This window comes from Diorhabda sublineata, chromosome 6 (assembly GCF_026230105.1).
Source record: "Diorhabda sublineata isolate icDioSubl1.1 chromosome 6, icDioSubl1.1, whole genome shotgun sequence".
Classification (NCBI taxonomy): domain Eukaryota; kingdom Metazoa; phylum Arthropoda; class Insecta; order Coleoptera; family Chrysomelidae; genus Diorhabda; species Diorhabda sublineata.
This window is the reverse complement of record NC_079479.1, coordinates 5,643,307-5,666,363: the sequence shown is the minus strand read 5'-3', so window position 1 is coordinate 5,666,363 and position 23,057 is coordinate 5,643,307. Positions and strand designations below refer to the sequence as shown.

The 23,057-nt window shown below is 31.2% G+C and overlaps 1 protein-coding gene across 1 annotated transcript; it reads right to left on the bottom strand.

The window, feature by feature from the left end:
* Positions 1-808: 808 nt before the first annotated feature.
* On the bottom strand, positions 809-23,050 carry LOC130444840 (anoctamin-8). Its single transcript, XM_056780120.1, has 19 exons — positions 22,750-23,050; positions 22,390-22,633; positions 22,020-22,261; positions 21,117-21,233; positions 20,355-20,461; positions 20,102-20,287; positions 18,538-18,690; positions 18,230-18,365; positions 16,547-16,602; positions 12,273-12,347; positions 10,250-10,510; positions 9,998-10,195; positions 6,734-6,865; positions 5,173-5,336; positions 3,057-3,303; positions 2,891-2,995; positions 2,646-2,823; positions 2,362-2,570; positions 809-1,564 (listed from the first exon to the last, which is right to left on the bottom strand). The coding sequence occupies exons 1-19, from the start codon at positions 22,853-22,855 to the stop codon at positions 1,499-1,501; spliced, it is 2,982 nt and encodes a 993-aa protein (XP_056636098.1). The 5' UTR covers positions 22,856-23,050; the 3' UTR covers positions 809-1,498.
* Between the last annotated feature and the right edge of the window lie 7 nt (positions 23,051-23,057).

The window sequence follows — 23,057 nt, the reverse complement described above, 5'->3', positions numbered from 1 at the left end:
TTACATTATGTGAAAATATAAATTATGGGCCAAATTGTTTTTATTAGTTATGATAAAATATACATAATTTTTTAAAAGAATCTTCAGCATCATTAAATATGCCTCTATTAATTTCTGCATAACTTGCACGATAGCAGAATGAAAAAATTCTTGGGAACAATATCAAAGAGAATGGCGGAAGAAGCAATTGATGCCAAGAAGTTGGGTATTATCTTACAGAATGTCTGTTAGGAGATGGATATTTTGCACGCTACTTGCACATGATGAACAAAAGGGATTAGGCCTAGTGCCTCTTTGCACGCGATTTTCTACTTTGAACGATGGACAGTGAACAGAGAAGAATTTGGTTTCTCAATACATTCAAGGAGTTTTGCGAACCAAAAATACATAGTAAGTAAGAAAAAGAAAGGAGCGAGCCCGAAGAGTGAATTAGGGAACCCAACCCGAAGTAATGTGTTAAATAGTTCTAGGTAAGTGTTTCCTAGTCCAACACGCCGCTGGCTGGGAAAAAAATTAGACATCATATGATTATTACTGATTGCTAGTTTCCCAGCCTTTACAAAAATGGTTGTTTTGTATGGAGCTTATGATAGTGATAAAAAACAGAACAACTCGCGTAGGTCGATAGAGAACAAGTAAAGGCAACTTTAAACGTTTTTAAAAATGTGTAGATATAGAAGGATTAGTGAACCCCAAATTTAATTTGAGGTTTTTAACATACTTTAATTTAATTATCAATAATTAGTGATAAGCAAACGGTGAATTTTTTATTTTTAATAAAAAATTGATAATTATAATTGAAAACTGATTTTGAAATGTGGTATATGAGCTTACATATTGATTCTAAACAAATTTTTCTTATCACTTTTTAGGTTTTTTAAGATATATTTACTCTCAATTTTTTTTCAAATTCAAAACTCAAATTATGTGAGAAATTAGTCTGTTGTTAAGCAGGGTTAAGCCTCACCTCACCTGTCTAGGTACATATTGTAAAATAACTTAGTGACATAGAAGAGCTTTTGGAAGTAAAAGATACAGGACTGAACAAATATTTATAATGATTGATGAAAACAAGCGCAACTCTCTTAATCAGTTTGTGCTTATGAAGTTTCTTTCATTTTTTTAATAAATATGTTGAAAAGGGACAAGACTCAATCTTCTTTCAATAAATATATAAAAAGTTAAAAAATCCTAGTTAATAAAATATTTGCTTTTTTTGTTGGAAGTACTTTCGGCAATGTCATATCAGTCCTAATGATATGGGAATGTACGATAGCTAAATTATAAGTTTTAGTTTGAACAATTTACGAAATGCCGATATTTATAGTTATAAAAAACAATAATTCGTTTTTAATTATACAATAGCCGGAATTAAAATAGAACAAAAACACAGTTTTTGAACATATCTCAGACTCATGTTTTCACCTATACAAAATATGAAGACATCAGACAATGAGACCTTATTTCACATTTATCGATGTTAGTTAAATGAATTTTGCTACAAACTTCCAGGTTGATTACTACTAGGTCTCTGAATACGTTTCAGGTCCTCAAGTTGGATAAGCTGCGAATAAAGAAAATACATTAATAAATAGAAAAAGGATTGTTTAACTTATGAAAGCTCTTGGAACATATTTTTTAAAAATATTTAATATTTTTTGATATAAAATACTGTTAACCAACCTTAAAATCTGGTCAAAATTGACCAATTGACAATTTTATTCTAACCTAAATGAATGTTTTATGTCTGAGATACACTCAGCACTAAACTTCTGACTGAAACGGTTTGGTAGATTTAAGTCTTTTTATTCCTGTCTGGTACAGCAGATGACTTACGTGGACGTTCACATGTTGATGCAGTCTTTTTGGTATCTTTTTTATGTAGCACATATTGATTTGAATTTCTGTAGGTTGTAGTGTTCGGGAGAGACGTGCCTTGGTAGCTGATTCCAAAGGCTTGCACTTCTCCAAAGAAAGGAGTCCCGATAAATTAACGTTCTAGGCGTGTGGAGGCGAACTCGGTGCTCATAAGCCACTTTTACCTAGCGACTAGATTTTGAAAATACTCCTCTAGCTGGGATTATGTTGGACAGCAACACTAACAATGTTGTAGCAATAAATAATTCTTGCTTTGATAATAGTAAAAAGGAAAATCAATATTCAGAGTATGGGATTAAATAAAAAGGTATATACAGTGAATCAGCTGAAGCGAATGTCGCGTGGCTACTGAACATTCATTGAAAATTGTATTTTGTAATTTTAGTAGAAAAACAAAATTAATTAATATAATTTCGTACAACAGAACACAAGATGCATTTCTAATTTAGATGTTATACCCTTTTTTAGCAACAAGTATAATACCTTTTCAATAGGTATACAAGCCAGTTCACCTCCCTGTTGCGGTGGTGGAAGTGGGGCAGTAGGAGTTACAGGAGGTTTCAAGCCTTTTTCCTGAGCTTCCCTAGCACGACGTTCTTTCAATTTCAAAGAAAATATAGCGACAGATCTTGCCCTCTTCATTAGACTCTGTTTCACTCGTGTTTTCTTTGCCGCCAGCTCTTCTGCAGCGGCTGAAATGAATACAAGAGAATATCATTAGTATTGATTGTTTATTCGTAGAATCACTTTTTTATGATAAAACTTACCTTTGGCTGCTGCTTCATCTGCAGTTTCTTGGCTGGAAACACTTTTTACACTATCACTGAGTGAGGGATCTTGAGGGACCAAAGGTCTTGCTCTTGCTGGTATTTGGGGAGGGGTTCTAGGTCTTGGAGGCCACAATGGACTGGTTTTCAGTAAATCAGAGTCTGAACTTGATGCGTCCTATATATGAAAATGAATTAATAGCAATAAAATCATTCGTATATGTGAAATATAATTATATACTCACTTTTGGAGCAATACAATCAGTGCTACGATGAACTTCGGAGTCTTCCTTAAGTCTTCGAACCCACTCTACTCCACCAGGACCAATAGTTAGATGATGCATATCAGTCTGAAACATTTTGATTATATTTAATAATAATAAATACATATTAATATTCTTTTTTGCTTACTTCCATTGGTGTTTGTATCCATTCTTTTGACTTTCTGGGCCTGAACGGGGGTATTTCAGCTATACTATCTATCGTGATACCTCCGGTGCTCTTATGACTAGAAGTGTTGGAAGTACCTGGTGTCGTCGGTGTAGGTACAGGGCTTGTTTCCTTTGAACGTTCCAAATCGTGTTGCTTTAATTTCTCCATTGATTTCTTTACGTTATCTGGAGTTTGTGTTACTGTGTGACTAGGAGATACTGAAAACCTTAAACATAAATACAGATTTTTCTGATATAACGTGGTACCTTTATTATAATAAACAGTGCTAGAAATGACCTCGACGGTTACTATCAAACTTGAATATTGAATTAATCTCATTGTATAATTCTATATTTCCTCGAAGAGAAATGATTTATTCTGTTTAAAGCACATTACTATGCTCATAGTATTCCATTAATAAAAAGATTGGTTATTTTTAATCAAACCATATATGTGGTTACATGGACATTGTGTTGCTTAATGTAGGCTTCTCAATTTCTCACAATCTAGTGATATAGTTCATAACATTCTTACCTTCTCATATTCTCATGGATATTTATTTTTAATAAATTGTTATGATAATACATTTTCTTTCATCTTCTATTACAAATTTTGTGAAAACAAGTAGATAGTTTTTTACTATTAAAAAAGACAAAATATTTAAAAACACTCACTAAAAAGAATTGCGAATCAGGTTGACTGAAACGGTTTAATCCAAACGATACGACCTTGTGAATAGATTTATACAATAATTAATCGGATCGTTTTAATTTTTATTTATGCTATCATCAAAAAGGTTCAAATGAACGGTTAGATATACACTCAAAGAAATTAGAATTAATGGAATTGTAACCAAATAAACCGAACCTCTTTAAAGGAATCTAATTTCGGAATAATTAGGATATTGACTATAACTGTATACAGGGACAAACAAGAATGATTTCTTATCGATCTTATCGATCAAGAACGATCTGTTCTTGCTTATGATTTTGTCATAACAAATAAACGCAGTCTTTTATATATTCTTGAAGTTTATTCAATTAATTTTCTTCAATATTTGTTTTTGTTAGAGAATTTATAGTGAATACATTGTTCGATACATCTACATCTAACCAACACTCACAATTACTCTGTCTGACTGTTTACTTTTGGTGTTTATAGACAATGACTTGGTTAGCGAAATGAGCCTCAAAAAGTGTACTGAACACTCTGTTTACATCACCACTACACCAACACTCACAACTAGACTGTTTGACGCCTGTTTCGACAACCAAGTTATTGTCTTCAGAGACTAGGTAAACTAAACAGTGTAATTGTGGTGTAGTGGTAGTGTAAACAGTATGTTCAGTATGAATATCACCAACGGTTCCAGAAATTCCAACTTACGCAAATGTAGATGTTGGTGTAGTGGAAGTAAACAGTATTTTCAATATAAATATCACCAACGGTTCCAGAAAATCGAACTAAGTTTCAAAATGTGTCTGATCGTTGATTAAATGAAACAGTTGTGAGCTAATCAAACTTCGGGACATCTCCAATTGAATTCACTTTAAGTAGTTGATATAATTATTTGAGACCCAGTAGAAGTCTACTGTTCTAAAATGACAAAATATACAAGGGTTGTTCGCAAAGTTTTTGTCTTAATATATAAAAATAGCCATTTGTTTTGAATATAACAATTTACTTTTATTTTTCAACGGAATGTCGTTTCAGTTCAAATTTTCCAGAGATTTCCTAACTTTTCTCACCCTTTCAAATAATAGTATTCATCTTTATCTGTAAAATTGGAATTTACAAGGTTAGAAAATATTACTTGAAGGACAGACAAGGAGGATGCGTTACACGGTATCCAATACAAAGTATAATATGTGCTAAAGTGTGAGCAGACGTGTTGTCTTGATAAAACACATTTTTGTCTCTAGTTTCAGTATTATCTTCGTATTTTTTGAGAGCAGATTCAATACCCTTCGAAAGGGAATAATTAATAACGGCTTGGTACTCATTTTTTTTTAAACGACCACTTAAATGATCATCAAAATAACAACTGTCTAAAATTCCTGTAAGTAAACACATAAACATTTATCTACGATCTTACCTTCCTATAAGTTTAGATGTTAATTCTTCAGGTGAAGGGGTACTATTTGAAATTCTACTGGCTTCTCTTCTGGCCCATTCTATTTTAGCCATTTCCGTTGCTAACCAGCCTGGGATATCTGGTATGGCACAGGTTATTATGAATCTTATAACTAACATAATATGCTAGAAATTAAAAAAACATATGCGAATATCAACAAGGAATAATTTTGATTTTTGTTAAAATTATTTTCATATTGTAGAATTTATTCCAAATAATTATCCAAGTGAATGTATGGAAGGAAGATTCGCGTTGAAATTGCGAAAACATGAATTTTCACTAGAAGTTGCAGTGTTTAAATCTTGAAAACCTAGAAGAAGACTGATTATATTTAGGTGCGATGCCAAAACGTAGTTTATATATTATGGAGGCAACTGAGAAGCTTAATCACTATCCTGAGCATTACCTGTCTCATTTAGCTCAAAACCTTTAAGGAGTACCATAATGTACCGACATGATTCTAATAGGGACTTGAAAGCTCAAAAATACAGAAACAATTTTAATATTGGCCTGTATAATGATAATAAAAATATATTTCTATCAACATATTATGACAATATAATTGAAGAGAATTCGAAGATATAAAATGAAATAAGAAGATAACAACAAAAGGCGTGGTTGTAAAAATAATATTAAAATAGATTTTGTTGAAGAATCCACAGTTATTTTTTAGCGGCTGTCTGCGGGAACCCTTTTAACCCTTAAACGGGCATGGTATCACATATCTGTTCAATAATTTTTTTAAAAATCGGCTGTAAACTTTCGGACCTGGTTCTTTCTCTCAGGGCAAAGGGAATTTCATTTTCAATATGTTGGTCACACTGTTTTACGTCCAACGAAAGTTATAACAACATTTATTCACAAATTCAATCACACCTTCAATAGCTCATATCTCATCAATGAAATGGTGACTCATCTTAAAAATGTAAGTTGTTTTTTGTTATTGTACAAACAATATAGTGTTTTTTGGAATGAAGTAAATTGTCTTAGATTCATAATACTGTATTGAATGCAATTTTGGAAAGGAAAAATCGTGATAAGTGATTTTCTGTTTTAGAAAATGCATTTTGTGAACGTATTATATTTGATACTTTGCCCGTTTACGGTAAAGGTTAAAATGACTTTTTTTCAAACAAAATTAATATTTATAAAATTTAATATTTATATTTATTGCTATTTTTTATATTATTTTGTGTATTATTATATATATAAATTGTTATTTTTAATAAAAATATTTTGAACTCAGATGCGGTGTTGCTCTCATCTAACTGATATGATTGAATGACCATGGGCCTTTTTTTACCATTATTTAAACAAAAATATATACCAAAAGCAATCAAAACTAATTACTATCTAAATTTAATGGTATCATATATGATATCTTATTGGATCATATGGTTCAAAAAAACAAGAAAAAAATCATTGTTTAATATCTTGCCAGTTTAAGGGTTAAGTCCAGTCAACTTGACATTTTAATTTTCAAATTTATTTATTTCTTATTAGTCACAATAAAATATCTCACCTCTAAAGCAACTATTAAAAGTATAGTTTGCGTGGCTGTCATATCTGAAAACATTCGATGTACTTGACCAGAAAGGCCAATGAGAGCACAGTTCACCAATACAGCCATGATGCTCATATGTTCCATACAGTTCTAAAATTGATAAGTATAATTTAAAAATGCAATTCAATTCAATGTAATTACTTGTGCTATGTTAAAATTGCCTTCCAAAAATATCAAGTTCGAGTAATGAACAAAAAGTTTTACGTTCCAGCAACAAATTGAAAGTACTAGTTCGAGACGAGTAAAATTTTTTTGTCCACCAGCGATATCTTCTCACAGGAAGCATGTAGCTAGCTCTGTTTTTTTGCATTTAATTTCTCTATTGCTGTAGATGTAACGAATCGAAAAAAATTTTGGGCATTATTAGGAAAAAATTAATCAAATCAACCAAAATGTGATTTTTACCATACAAAATTTCATATAAACTCCGCGCATGTCAACACAACTGTAATTTTTGTCATATATTATAGTATAGTGCACTAAAGTTCCAAAATGATCAGAGCATGTATATATGGATTTGAGGTCTCGTATACACTGCGACCCAAAAGATCTATTGTGTCCCCCTTTCTTGCTAAGATAATGAAGAACCCAGTGTTTACAGCTGATCCGTTAATCACATTCCTTTTAAAAAGTCAGTGACGACAGTGCCCCGATGTAACTCCGGTTACTATTCGTATATTGTTCTTACTTAGGTTGATACATTCAGCAGATCTACTCTGGTTATAGTTTCCCAAAAGAGTCTTTGCCTGTCTCGGCCCCTGTAGGGTGTCCCAATAATTGGTTTTACTCCTATCTACTTCTTTCCCAGTGCCATTTCCATTGTTCTGTAGCTGATACCACAGAAGGGTTCGGGTCCCTTGAAGGGCTTATTAGCTGTTTCATACTAAAAATCACTTAAAGCGGATTCATCCTTGTAAATGCAGTCGAATTATAATTTGTATAATTTTTAAAATACCCTCGCTAGTAAAATCGTAAGTTTCGATCACTATCGTAGAGAATACAGAGGAAAAAGCATTGAAAAAGCCTATTTACTCTTTTATATCAATTTAAACTTTTTTTGTATGTTAAATTTAATTTGTGTCTATGTCATAACTCAAAATAATTTTTAACTCTATATATTTTCTATAATCCATAACTTTAAAATACCTATGAACCAACGAGAATAATTTCAATGTGTGTCAAAGTTATTTAGAAAGAATTTGCTTTGTTTATCTGTAACAGAACTTTTAGATAAACTCAACTCTATCCCTAAAACTTTCCCAGTCTAAAGTGCACTTTGGGATTTGCTCTTATTGTTAAAACCTTCTGTTCGGTGGTGCCAACTTGAAGATTTTCCCCCTAAATTTAGGGAGAAAATTAATAACTTCTTTAATTGGAATTTTTTCCCTTAAGCAAACTAGAAATTAGAGCCTGCAGAAAAATAAATTTCAAAATGTATAAGTTTTTGAATTCTAGTGAAAAGTAGATTGTCGCCCTCTACGGTTCGTTTCATCAACTTGATGAGACCCCGTTCAACGCTGTTTCGGTTTAGCGCTCTTTTCTTTCAACCCAGGGATTCCCCAAAATTGTGTGCAGCGCTAATTTTCCAAATAACTTATCTAAAACATTGTAGTTGTGTTGGTTAAGTAGGTGCGGTGTTGTATAGACGCATTTTTATGATTTCCATTATTGTAAGTGTATAAATTTATATAATACTATAACGGGAGATAATAAAAAACAAGAAAAGAAAGCAACCAGAAAAAGAATTTCACCAGAAACTAAAATGATTAGATTAGATTCTGGTGATCGTCAATTTCAAATTAGTGCTGCACTGAATGTGACAACTTTAAGAATAAGGACAATTCTTAAAGTTTAATCGATTGGCATCACTGCTTATGTTGCATACCAAAATTTTTTTCACCTTGTATCCATGACAAGTAGATATTTTAAAGATATTATATGGAATTTATAAGGTGATCTTGAATTGAATTTGACAGGTTGGTATTTTATTCATCGTTCTTATTTACATAAATTTTTTTCTTGATAACAACAATAGCACTAGTTTATAATATATTTCGAACTTCACAAAAGTATCAACGAATTTTTCTCCTGGTGATGAAACAATAGAAAAATTACATTTGAAAGTTTTATATACTTTCAATATTACCATAAAAAAACATTTTAATAATTTACGTCCCATATTATAAATCATTTAGAATTATTTAAATTCCGTTATAATCTTCTAAACACCAAATTTACTCCAACGTTAAAATTATATCAATCAGATTGAGCTCTGGACAATTAGCTGGTCATACAATTGTTTGTATGCTTTTGTATACTGGGGCATGTTGATTATTGCCAAATAGGTTAAATCGAATATTTTAACATATTATGAATGATGAATCAACAGAACAGCAATATCTGTGTCCTCAGATACAACTTCGATTGGTCTACCAGAACTTAAAGTTCTATTGCCGTTCTAACAATTAAATAATCTGCGTCACTTTCAACCAGTATTACCTTCAAGACTGTTTTTTCAAATCTAAACTTAAGAAGCTCTTATCAATTTCTGTTTATAATTATTATTTCATAAAAATTCTTCTTGTGTAACGATTGTATTCTCTAACTTTACCCATATTTCTAAAGCATTTTGTGATCTGACCTGTTGCAAAGCATCGTTTGTTGACAAATTATCTGAATTTTATCTATCAAAAACAATTACATAGTCCTGAACATAAACACATTAAATGTAATTAACATATTGGTCGCAAATTTGATTAAACGTGGCAGGCTTCTGCCATTAAATTTTATTTTCCCATTTTAAATGATATCCAGCAAACTATAGTCTTGCTTTTTGATATACTGGGGTTAGCTATATCATACTAGGTATTAAAAAGAATTTTCCTCATTATATAATTGTTATTTCTTGTTCATAGTCCCACATAAAAACTTGGCGAAGCGAAGTAGATGTAACTAACTTTTGACTTCAATTTACAAACATTGGTCCTGGTTTGTATCAGTTACATGCTCATGGTACTAGCTTAGATAACTGATTTCTTACCGTCTCTTGGATCCTCCTTACTGATCTAGACATAGACGATTATGTTGCGTGGAATTTTTATGCCCCTTGTTACAGAACTAGGTGGAGTACTTAGATAGAATGATTTTGAAATTTTTTACATTTTAGCAAGTTTTGCTAGCAGCAAAAAATATTAATTCCTATCGATCTTTATTTCAGATTACCTGCCAAGTTCCGATATTAGGAACTCTTTGCCCGAACGGTCTCTGGCATACATAAGCCAATTTAAAGGCATCACTTCTTATTTCTATGAGATTATTGAGCATTGCACATAAAGCAGCAGGAGGAAATGCCGAAGAAAATAGAATGACGTATCCTAATTGTATAGTCATCTCTAAATGATCAGCAAATGTTCCATCATACTGGAAAAAAAATCGAATAAGATTTTGAATGTGTATGATTGAAATTTAACTCACTTTATACAATGTACTTTCTAACTCGGCTTGACTCATAGTTCTTTTAGTATTCGTATCGGAATTATCATCTTTTGTTTCGTTGTTCTGAGTTTCCGGAGTTTCTGTATTACTACCGGGTGGAGATTTACTACTTAGAGGACTTAGAGCACCCCACATGTCAAAACTTAATTTTGCCAACCTCATGTGTTCTAATAAATAAGGTAAAGCCGACTCTTTTATATTGCCTATCACCTGGCGAGCTATTAATAAGGCAGCTAATTGCTAAAATTAAACAATGTATATTAATTGAAAAATATTCATTACATTAGTTTCATGATTTGATTAAAAATGGAAACATGCAGATGTCAAATTTTTTTTAACGATATTGAAGGGACCTGTCGATTTCATCTTTATAAAGAGAGAGTTTAAACAAAAACGATTATGAAAATGCTGTACAACTCAGTAGTTTGCCTTATTTTATCTTGCAACCGGAAAACATTCTCTATACCCACTGGATCATCTTCGCGGTAGGTGAAGAGTATTTGGAGGATTTTAGCTTGAATTGGAACTGATTTTGGATCAAAATTCTCTTAGTTGTTATAATCATCTTCATTTACACAACAGCATTAAGGATTTCTTCATATGAAACTTCAACTGGAGTAACAACTGCTTTATTATAATAAGCATAACCCTTGAGCTTTTCAGGTTCATGAACACTGGAAAGCTCCAACTGCCCGGCCTAAACTGCTAAAGACATTATCGACATCCTCTTTTATCGCTTGGTCCTACATCCATCCTACATGCTTAAATGTATGGCTTATCGTGTTCTCATCGCATGATCTCCTGAAACACTTCGGTCAATTGGTTTTAAATGTTGGCTAGTGAGAAAGCGGAATCAACATTTTTTCTCTTAAGCCCAGAATCTTATTTTCGACAATTTGAGAAGACATCCACACGCTCTTTGTTAGATTATTCACAGGCAGATGCTCAATGCTTTTGAAGAAACGTAAATTCTTAGATTTGCCTATTATTAAAAGTTTTCTTTTTATTGTATCAGTCAATTAGCAGTCACTAAGACAGTGATGATAATTTCCCTCAAATACACTTCTCCAACTTGAATTTGAAAGTTTCGTTTGGTGTCAGTTTGTATCTGGCTTTCATATCAGATCACATTCTTCCAACCAGCCATGTGTAACGTTTCTAGCAACATCACAAGCTTCTCCACTGATCTGCCCATAGTTTATGTTTCTTTCATTTGCTTAACCAACCATCAGAAGCTTTGAAGTCACTTATGCTCAGTTCTCCAGATATTGAGAAGTTTATTTATAAGCTGCTAATGAAACAGCCGAACTACATCATCGTACATTGTTACGCATTTGTTTTTTATTCCCCACTTGAATCTCCGCGTCAAGCCACTTTTTCCTATCTTTCCAATTCGTATCCACAGTGCATTGAGAAAGTCCTGTACGTCTAGCAACATCAGTCTGCTTCTCACCTTTTTCTATTGCTCCAATCAAAGACACTTTTTCTTCAACAGAAAGCACTTTACGTTTTGTTGGAAGCATGTTGTTTTAACTCACACGAAAAAACAAATGTAACCACTAAATGCACAAAGAACGATTGGCAGTCGAGAACTGATGTGAACTTTTACTAATCCATCGTTATAAAGAGAGTACTGTTGTTTAGTTGCTTCACTAAAAAACCAAAGAAACTTTACTTCGGGTTTACTTTAAAAAATGGAGTGTGAGTTTAGGACATCAGAAATTAAAAAAAAAACTATTTGATGCTAATGACAAGTTGGTTGAGTTGATTTGATTAGTGGACTGTATTTATATGTTTGATGCCTTGATTGATGTTCTGATTAATTAAATTCCATAGCGACTATACAGCGGGTGTTGCTTAAAGTTATATATTATACATAATCAAATTGAAAATTATATAAAATAAACTTAACAAAAGTAGTAATTTGATTTCAACTACACTTGGATTAACAAACATTTTTTAATAAAAAATATGTTGAAGTGATTAAAATAATATTATTTACCTCTTTAAGCCTTGCTTGATCTTGCAAATAAAAAGCAATATAAAACAGCGATAAAAATGAATTGACAAACTGGAACTGAAAAAAATATATATATTTAATGCTCTGATTTTTTTTTTAAATAGAGGACAGACACTGTATCCCATTTTGGTTGAGACTGCACTGTGTCTCAGCTATTATTAAAGATATAGTCATGCTAATTTCGAGACCCTTTATCACTTTTAAAGCCACAAACAGAATAATTCCAACTACTTTTATTCCTGAAATACAAGGCGAAAACAAAACTGTTCACTTTTGGAGATGTTATTATTTCTCAGATCCTGTATAAGATAGAAAACCATTTTTCAACCAAGAACTTTCCAACGCACCTATTATTAAATAATCTTAATTCCCCCATAAAATTATTACATCAGACAATAGGGTTTTGTAGGGATCTAATACAATAAAATTTCATATTATCTTATACTATAACATATAGAAACGTTTTATTATGTTTTCTATAGACAATAAAATTAGCAATTAACATAATTGTAGGGTTGAATACAACCCTGTTTGGTGTAACATTCCTTAATAATTGAACAAGCATTAGAAGAGCAAGCGAAAATAAAAATAAAGCTCTAAAAAGTTACACCGTTAGAGCACCTTGCGGTTCTCATGCATATGGGGTGGTGTTTACAAAGAAACAACCTTAGGTCAGTGGTGTCATTTCATTTTCACTTATTTCCATTAGACTTTTTTAACCGACGTAAAATTTGGAATAACTTTCTTTAAATCGACTTTTAAATACTTTCAACAGCTTTTTCTTCCAAATTTATACGAGTGAGTTTGTCTTTAAAATAAATTATAGTTTATTCATATTTATTTCATTATTTTGTCTGCCAATATTCGATTTTTCGGTTCATTCATAATTTGAGTGAGCTACGTGCTCTTTAAACCGGACATTAATGGACCTGCACTAATATCGAAGTATACCAATTTGTAGAGTAAGGTTTAAAGAAGTAGGATTTTTCAATTTTAAAAAATGTTTTGTTGGTTATTAACATCAATTTTTCGACTACGGAAAAATGACGGGAAACTTTATCTTCCAAAAATGGGCCATAATTGCATAAAAAAAATTGCCCGGACCGAAAAAACCATTTATTCATAATTTGTTTAAATTAATGTGATTTAAACAAAACAATTTTTGGCAAAAACGTTGGGCATATTTGGATTCAACTCAAAATACATAAGAATACCACTGCCCTACCCTATGATTGCACACGGCAGCATTGACCGTTCCCGGACTACCTCAACCAAAATGGGACACAGTGTTCAGTACGAGTATGTAACTTCGGCACTATATAAGACATATCAACAACAATATGCAAAAGAATAATAGAATTCTGTGAAATATTTGAATTTATATTTACAGTAGAGGTAGAAAATGGATACAAATAAGTCGTTCCAAATAGCATATTGGTTGATCAAAACTAAAACATGTCCAAAGTTTCGCCATCGCACTGATATATCTAAAAAGTATCATAAAATAACAAATTCTATAAATAACAATACTTTCGGAATAACTAATCAAGTTAATTTTATCTATAGAATTAATTTATGCATAAAGCTTCTAAAAACAATATCTTTATTGATACTATAACTAAAAATTTATTACTACCAATATTTTCATCGATCATTTTCTATATACAATTAATAATTACAACATTATTACCCTTAAATGATTATTAAATTGTGCAATGTAGAAATTTAATACAAATTAATTCAGCTCGATTTCATGCACAACACTATAAGCTGGCATTTACCATTTTTTTCATACCATAGTTTATTTTGAACAAAACTCATATTCAACATTAAAATTTTTTATTTAAAATTATAAAAAAATTCAAAATTACTACGAGAACCATAAGATATACCATGTGATGAAAAAATACAGTGATTTAATTTTTGTAGTAATGTTGTTGTAGTTGATTTCAAAAGAGCTTATGATAGTGTTAACAGAAAAAAGTTAATCCAAATATTACGAGAATTAGAAATTAAAAAATAAACTAATTCAACTTCTTAAGATGACATTAGAGGACTCAACCAATAAAGTAAAAATTAATAACAAGAAAAGTGAACCATTCAAAACACAAGGATCAAGACAAGGCAACCCCCCCTCAACTAATAACAGCAGCAGAAGATACAGGCCTACACACTTCAATAATGACAAAACAAAGTTTGTGGAAATGAAGAAGAAATGTGGAAGCAAGAGAAAAAACAATTTAAAAGTACATAAACATGATGGGACGTTAATAGAATTCAAGAAAGTTCGAAGTTATAAAACAATGAAGAGACAAACGAATAAAACTAAACAGAAATTGTAAATCTGGGAAAGAAAAATACTAAGAAGAATGTTTGGAGGAAAGCAGTCAGAGTTAAGATGGGAGAGATGATCAAACCATGAAATTTGCAGACTTTTCAATGAGTCACCAATCAGCGCGTATATAGACAAGAAGGTTAGTATGGCTAGGTGACCTAGTCGTTGGAACCATAACCTTTAACAATTTTTTACCGTGAAAACGATCAAAATCTTATAGAGTACCTTGGTTCTCAAACAAAAACATCAAATTTCAGAGGACAGTAGAGGCGACAAAAAATAAATAACTTATTGGAGATAAATCGGTAAATATGCCCTCAGCTAGATTCATTAGAACGAATGGACTAAGACAAACTCTTAAAACGATTGCATGGAAGATACCAGAGGGCAAGAGGAAAAGAGGTAGATCAAAAAAACGGTGGAGGGAAGTAGTTGAAGACCTTAGAGAGAAAAACATCCAGAGCTGAAGAGAAATGGTCTGCTTAGAAGGCTATTTATAAATATAATGTATTACGACAAGCAGAAGCAAGATTGAACCCATTCCAGTTTGAAGGTATGTTTCTATAGCCGTTTCAGTGAGATCATGTTTGCAGTGTCTCTCCTAAAATATAGATATTGATTAACTTTATGATATTTCATCATGAGGAGTACAAAGTACTATGCCACAAGTAGTTTCTGATTCTTGACTTTTCATACTACCTATCTTTTTATTCAAATAATTTACTGTATTTTTTACCACACCTTGTAGTAAGTTAGTTTAGTTGTTAGTGTTTGAGATATCCTCCATTATAAACATTAATCTGAAGAAACATTAGAAAGCAGCAATCTAAAATCAAATAATAAATATATAATAAAAAATTAACCGAAAAAAAAATTTAACTACAATGTGAACAGTGATAAATTAATTTTTGTGAAGAATTCTCAATATAATATTCAATGGTCCAGTTTTTTAAGTAATTTTCAGTCTATTTTATGTAAATTACTAAATGAATAATTTTTTTTGTGTTAAATAAGAATACTGTAGATTGCATGTGTCAAATATCATTTTGGTATTTATTCAAATGTCAAAAAAATCTATTATTAAAATAAATAATTTTTCATTTTCACATTGTGGAGTATACCACGAGCATCAAACAGACAGTTCGCCATCATTTTAATGCCTGAAAAATCTATTTTGGCGCTGATTCATCCCAAGTAACTCAAATGTTCCTACTGCTGTTTGTTTTGGTGGATCCACGTTTCGTCAACGGTACAAAAATTGTCTATATTGAATTTGAAGAATGTCAAACACTCCTGGAAACTTATCACACCATAGAGTTTGAGATTATAAAGGTCTGGATTGGTTTGTTCAGTCCTACGAACGTTTGCTCACTGTTTAATACAGAAAATTGTTAAAAGTGTTTTCAGATTGCATTTTGTTAAGCTCAGAACCAAGTGAATTCCAAAAATTTCGATAAAATTGCATCTTGGAGTAGTGTGAAGCTATTAACATATAAGCCTATTACAATTTTTTCATAGAGGTTTTTAGCAAACGACTTAAGGGGCCTAGGGCCATCAGATTGCTAAATCCTGCACAAATTTTAGCTTCTTCTCTTAATATTGTTTCCTTCAATTCAATTCCTCCCAAACCAGTTCAATAGAAGAACATTCAGTTAATTAAGATGACCATTGCATTATTTTTAAATGTTTCCAGACTTTTCGATGGTAATGTAGAAACCCAGAAAAATTAATTAACAACATAGATTATAAAGAAAAAAATTCATTATTAAAGTTACTATTTTCATTGAACATTAACATAGATTTCTACTTAGCTATCATGTGCAGTAAGATGTGAAGGAACAAATAAAGTAAATTATTGGTAAGTTTGATTTACAGACCGATGAAAATATGATTAAATCTATCAAACGCTATTAATACGAACCAGAGCAACTTTTCCAATCAGATGGTTTTCATACTTTGTCTCAAGACGGTAATTTTCTAAATAGCAGCATGTTAAAAACAAAAAAAAAATGTGAAATGCTCACAAAAAATTTGGAAAATATGTATGTACTAAGAATATTTACTTATGTACATCGAACTAACTATTCTAAAGTATTTGTACAATAAGAGAATATAAAGTATGTTCATACATATAGTGAAGTGGATAATCGAAATATGGTAAAAGAAAATTTATGTCTAATCACATATTTATAGAAATGGTGAATAAACATAAACGAATTAAAATTGGCCCGAGTGACCTACGCCTTTAGAAAACATAACTGTCCACCAGTTTTCCTAAACATGCAAACACCGCAACCCAAAAGTACAAAATACTTAGGAATGTATATGGACTCCAAGCTCACTTTAGTTAAATTTCAAAAGTAGAAATATACTTTTTTAAAAAAGAGTTCATTTGAAAATTGATGAGTATAATAGTTTGTCATAGAAATAAGTTTTTCTTGAATTGTGAAACAATTAAAAAAAACAAGAGTTGCAGACCTTGAAATTATTAATCTTTTATAAAATAATCATTTGTAAATTCAGCATTCATTTTATTATGTATACTTGTATTTTAGATTTAGTTTCGATTTGGAGTCAAGTTTTGGGTGCAGATTTTGAGAAAAGCTTAGATTCTATAACTTTTGTTGAGTTAATATTTTATTGTTTTTTGGGTTAATAAATTTGTTATTTGTTTTTAAAAAGTGTTTTAACTCGAATACACGTAATTCAAGAGTTATGTCTACGCTGTTATCAAGAGAAACCTACAAATCTGTAATATAATCAAAATATATTTATTAACTTTGTATTATTTTCATTCTTATGCTTAACTTCAACCGTTTTAGTTTCACTTAATAAATCGAATTAAATTGTTTTTAAAAACGTTATTTCTAATAAAAAAATATAAAACTCAAAAATGCTGAATAAAAAGAGTTGGAATGAGATATAATATTATACAAGATAATTTATATGTTAAAAGAATGTCTACACACGTCTGCTGATAATATAAAAAATGTGCCTCACTGCAAACTTTTCCTGCCACAATATTATGACGAACTCGAAAAAGTTGTACCCAAGAAGAATCTTTGCTTGTCTCAGGCCCTGTAGGTTGTCCCTGTAATTGATTTTATCCCTATCTATCTTCTTTTCTGATGTTTTTTCGATTATTCTGTAGCTGATACCAGATAAGGGTTCAGGTCGGATGGACCACACATGAATAGAGAATAGGCATAAATATGCTGACTCAATCACGAAGAGTGATATAAATACTTGATGATTTTGTGAATTATACTGATTTATATTTATGATGAATGAAAAGTTGTGCAAGTGATTGTAAGACTGTAATAAAAAGAATTTTTGTTTCTCTTTTTCTTAGAAAAATTTTAATCGCGTTTACCTTAAGCACCACATCAGGTACATAGAATTCCAAAATTTTTACAAAAGTCCTAAACAAAATTATAAAGTTTCTCTAAACATCAATCGTTATCTTATAATTTGCTTGTCATCAATATAAGTTTTCTTTGATTGTCTCTTGATAATAGTCACTTCACTATAATAACTCAGAAAATGTTGGGAAAATACAAGATCATATCTTGGAACATGCAAGGTATAAATGTTTGTTATTCACCTTTGTCGTTTAACCAAATAGCTATTTTAAAATAAGCTTCGTCCATCAGTGAAATAATAACTGCAAGCATTATTTTTGGTAAGTAACACAAACAATGTGGCAAGCCATGGTTCTTTAAGAAACCATCCCAATAATCCTAGAAAATAACAGAATTTAAAATACAAATAAACTATTAAAGATGAAGATGAAATTATTAGTTAAAAAATATAATCTCAGCTTTTCAATTATTTGATTTCTTTCTGTGATAATAAATAAGAATTATGTATACAGGGGTTTTTATTTATATCTACAGTTTATAGGTTACTAACCTGTATTTGTAAGGAAACAATCATGATACAAAATACAGCAATCAAGCATACAGTTATAATCGGTACTGATACAAAATAGCGAAACACATGTCTCTTCCAAGGCGGATGATAAGGTTCCAGTCGTTTCGTTACTGGACTGATTTCTAATGGACCCTGTGAACAAATAATAACATGTCGAGGCAGCTGTAATACATCGACATGTTTTATCTAAATAAGCACTACTGGGGCAAAACCAACTTAACAAGCAAACTGATACATAAGTTTGTATTCTAATTTATTCTCAAAATAAAATTAAGTTTCAAATATCTGTAATAACAATTTTAACATAGGAATAATCTTATAATATCCAAATTGCCAGTTATAAATAAATAAATAAACCACAATATATAAAGTGCAAGTTTCATAGCCTTCTAAAAAGCATAAGAATTTTCAGATCATATCAATTCATCCAATATCAAAACTATTAATGGAAAATCACTCATTTTTCCATAAAGCATGTATGGTGTATGGCAGTTTATAAATGGTATAAATGATGAATGTAGTACTACATGTGATTCTAAAATGTCTGTTATGTATCAAACAGCTGTAAGACAACCTCCCTGAATCACAACCATATCCCTACTCCATCATAGTTTATTATTCTAACAATTGAACTAAATAAAATATTGCATCATTGAACTTGTATGTGTTTAGATCCCTCTTTCTTGCTGCGATACTGGAGAGCCAATGTTTACAGCTGATCTGCTAATCCCACTCCTCTTAGAATGTTCATAATGTGGGATGGCTGTATCTTCCAGAAATCTATGTCTTCTATTTCATGCTCTCCCAGATAGTCCTCTGAAGTTCCGTAGTGTTTCACACTTGTGGATAGAGGTTTTGGTCTCTACGCAACAGAACCTGCTCGCTACATTATCTGCAAGGTCTAACTTCTACAGGTGTACTTATACTGATACATTTAGCAGTTTTTCTCTGGTTATAGTTTCTCAGGAGAGTCTTTGCTTGTCTCAGCCCCTGTAGGTTGTCCAAGTAATTAGTTATCATTATTGACGTTGATGTTCTTTGCAGTTTTAGTGATCTTAGAACTTTCTTTGCAATCTACTTTAACTAATTTGGTAATTATATCTGTGGGATTTTTATTATTAGTTGTCACTCTATGGCGGCCTTGATTAAGTCTTTTCTGGTTATTAACAATATCCAAAAACTGTACCGATGCTATGGAAACAGTAAGCACCCAAATCGAAGTGCCACTTTAACTTGTAGCAACAGTCTTACTGTGTTTTAACGCAGCAGCCCTTTCCTCAGACCCAAAGATTTTTTATATTGGACGTTTAGGGCCATTTCAACTTAGAACTTGGGCATTACCTCAACCAACATATCAAGCAAATTGACCACTGAAATCATAAAACTTGAAGATATTTTGAGTCAGTTTTGAAAATTTCACATGGTCAATGCAATAATTTTGTTGCACACAATTTTATATTATGTTGCAGAATTGAGTTCAACATGCACTGAGTGTTCTATTATTATATTGTAGATGACATTTTGTATATTGACTTGTACTTACTCTGAATAATGGTCTGGGTTCTGCCAACAGATTGTCCCGTTGATCTAGTGTTCCCCATCTAAATGCCAATTCGGCAGAATAACGTTTCCAAGCTTGTAAATACGTTGTTACCCATACTACATTGAATATGGAAAATACCACATAACCCACATCTTCTAATGTTTGGTGTTTTCCATTACAGCACAACTAAATATAGAAATCAAGCCTTCTTTGTTAAGTTCTACTGTTTCAATGTATATGTTTAGGAACTTACCCAAAATACAAAACCAAATATAGCAGGTATACTAAGAGCAGTTGTGTAATGACCTAACCAAGCAAAATACATTCCAATTTTCACTCCAAAATACTCAGTAATTTCATCTACAAAAGAGTTAATGATTCATATCATAAATACCGGAAATATTTAATGAAAACCCAACAGCAGTTATCAGCCTCAATTAGATTGAGGTCAGGGATCAGATCTCTTTAAAATAATTTTAGGTGACCCTTATGATGTGATTCGAGGATTGCAATGCAGCAAAAAAGTTTTCTCCTTCAAAAGGAGCTAAAGGTATGACTAGTGATTCTAATGTGTCAATAATGTACTTGTGAACATCAATACAACCTTTTCATGATCAACATGTTAGTAAGCAGTACAGTCTTTGGGGGTGGGTTAAATTCTTTCAATATTTACAAAATACAATATTATTTCAAGTAAAATATATAACGGTCACAAAATTAAGTCAGTAAAAGAGAGCTGAGGTTCTTTCAATTCTTGTAAATAGAGCCACAGGCAAAGCGAAATAGTCATAACAAACATAAGCCTTAGAGTTTAGAGCAAGCCACAGAAATTTGTCCTGATTTGCATCAGGCCGATGGCCCTGACCTGGCCTTTAATTTTTTCTTATCTCTGAAAACCTGAGGATTTTTTTGTTGAAAACTTTAGCAAAATAACAGATAGTGAATTAATTTTGTTGTGGATTCCATCGAAAAAGATAAAATTTAACATTTGTGTTAATTAAAAATATATATTTACCTAAAGGTTGCTTGTTGAATACATCACAAACCCAAACATTTTGTAATTTCTCTAAAGCAGGTGGATCATGTAATGGGAATACTTGTGATATCATTCCTTCTGTTAGGCATTTTGGAACTAAAATTGTGTACAAATTAAACATGAAATCGAGTTCTAATACAATATTTGGAGGTCTTTTTTAAACAAAAAAGTGTATGCAGTAAAAATTATTGCAAATAAGTTTTATTATTGTTATGTATTAAACAGGTTACAAGAAATTCTTTAGATTTAAAATTATATTTTTTTCTACTTAAATGGCAAAAAGCAATATAATTAGAGCAAGGAATATCTAGCTGTATGAAGAAACCTAAGAAATTGAAGGTAACTGACAACAAAAGACATTAAGTCAAGCATTACTGTTTTTATATCACCAATTTTCATCATAAGGGAGTGAAGTCTTGAACAATAACTATTAAAATTTTTCCTGATGTATGTATTTTAATATGAATCATTTCATGGTATCGTTAGTCAGTGAAATTTAAAAAATATGAAACACACAATCATACCCTTTCAAAAACTTCATACGTTTGTAAAAACTATTTTAATTCTTAAAATAACAAATTACCAAGAATCAGCTACTGAAAATCTGCTATAATTGATAGGTCTGTTTGTCTCAGCAGTGCTTTTTTGGTTTTTGGTAGAAATTCATCTTCCAACAAGCAGTAAAAATAACTTGCAAAAGAAAATATAATAGAACATGTTAAATTACAAAGTTTGAGCTGAAGTTATGAAAAGAATAACACATTGGGTTCAATTGTGACCAAGCAACTAAAATTTGTAAAATCAATAATAATTCCAAACAAGTTCCATTACAAGAGTTGTTAATATATTGTTAAAATTGAATTATTTGTAAACATAACTTACTTATAGGCTGACCCTCTATGAGAGAAAGTTCAGGAATAACATTTATATCTGTTGATTTTGCACGAATACTTTCAAGAATATGCAAAACTAGCCATTGTCTTTCCTCTGTGGTAAAAAAATTATCTTCGTTGTCTGAATTCTCATATGAGCTAAAATCTTGAACAAAAAATTCTTTTAGCCCACCACCTTTGTCTTCTTTTAAGGCTTTTGGTAAATGGTACTCCTCTGCAGCACGAAGAAGCCTATAAATTAATTATGTCAGTTGGTTTCGATTTTCTCACTCACAATCTAGTCTTTCATTTTAAGTAAGCATAGTTTCTTAAATCATTTTAATTAAAAATATAATTGTTTAAAAAATATATCAACTTACACAACAAAAGGAGCAGTTACATAAAAAGCACTTGACTGTGTTGAAGTATGATGTCGTACATGAACAGTTAATCCAGGAGACTGTTTCAATTTAGATAATAGCCATAGTAATAACGAATCTTTTGCTTCAGTGGGAAAGGTAATAACGACATCGCAATTTGGAGTAGAAACTCGTTTTAGCCACAGTCTTTTAGGGGCTAAAAAATGGCCGGAATACGGTATTTTTCTTCTGAGAAGTTGAGACGCTACAAAAGTGTGTTATGGGTGAATTTAGGTCGAAGCAAGGATCTAGGCTAACATATACATGCAAGTAAATATACAAAAAATCAACAATTATTTTGATAAAACCAATAAATAATACCCTGTTCAAATTTTTCTTGAGCAGATATTACAAAATTTCTTCTACGAAGCCCACTATAGTTTACATTTTCCGGTTGTTGATTAGCCAAATCCTCCTTGCTTGACATTCTAAACAAACTATTTGGATTGTAATAAATAAAATAGTAAGCATTAATCAATAAAACCGATTACAAAAGAGGTATGACAAAAATGTTTGTAACGTAATAAAAATTGATTGTTGACCTTTTTCTTTCAATAATAAGAAAATCTCAGCTTTCGTAGATTATCTTAAATAATCGAAATCGAAAAGGAAATTTACTACTGTAATTG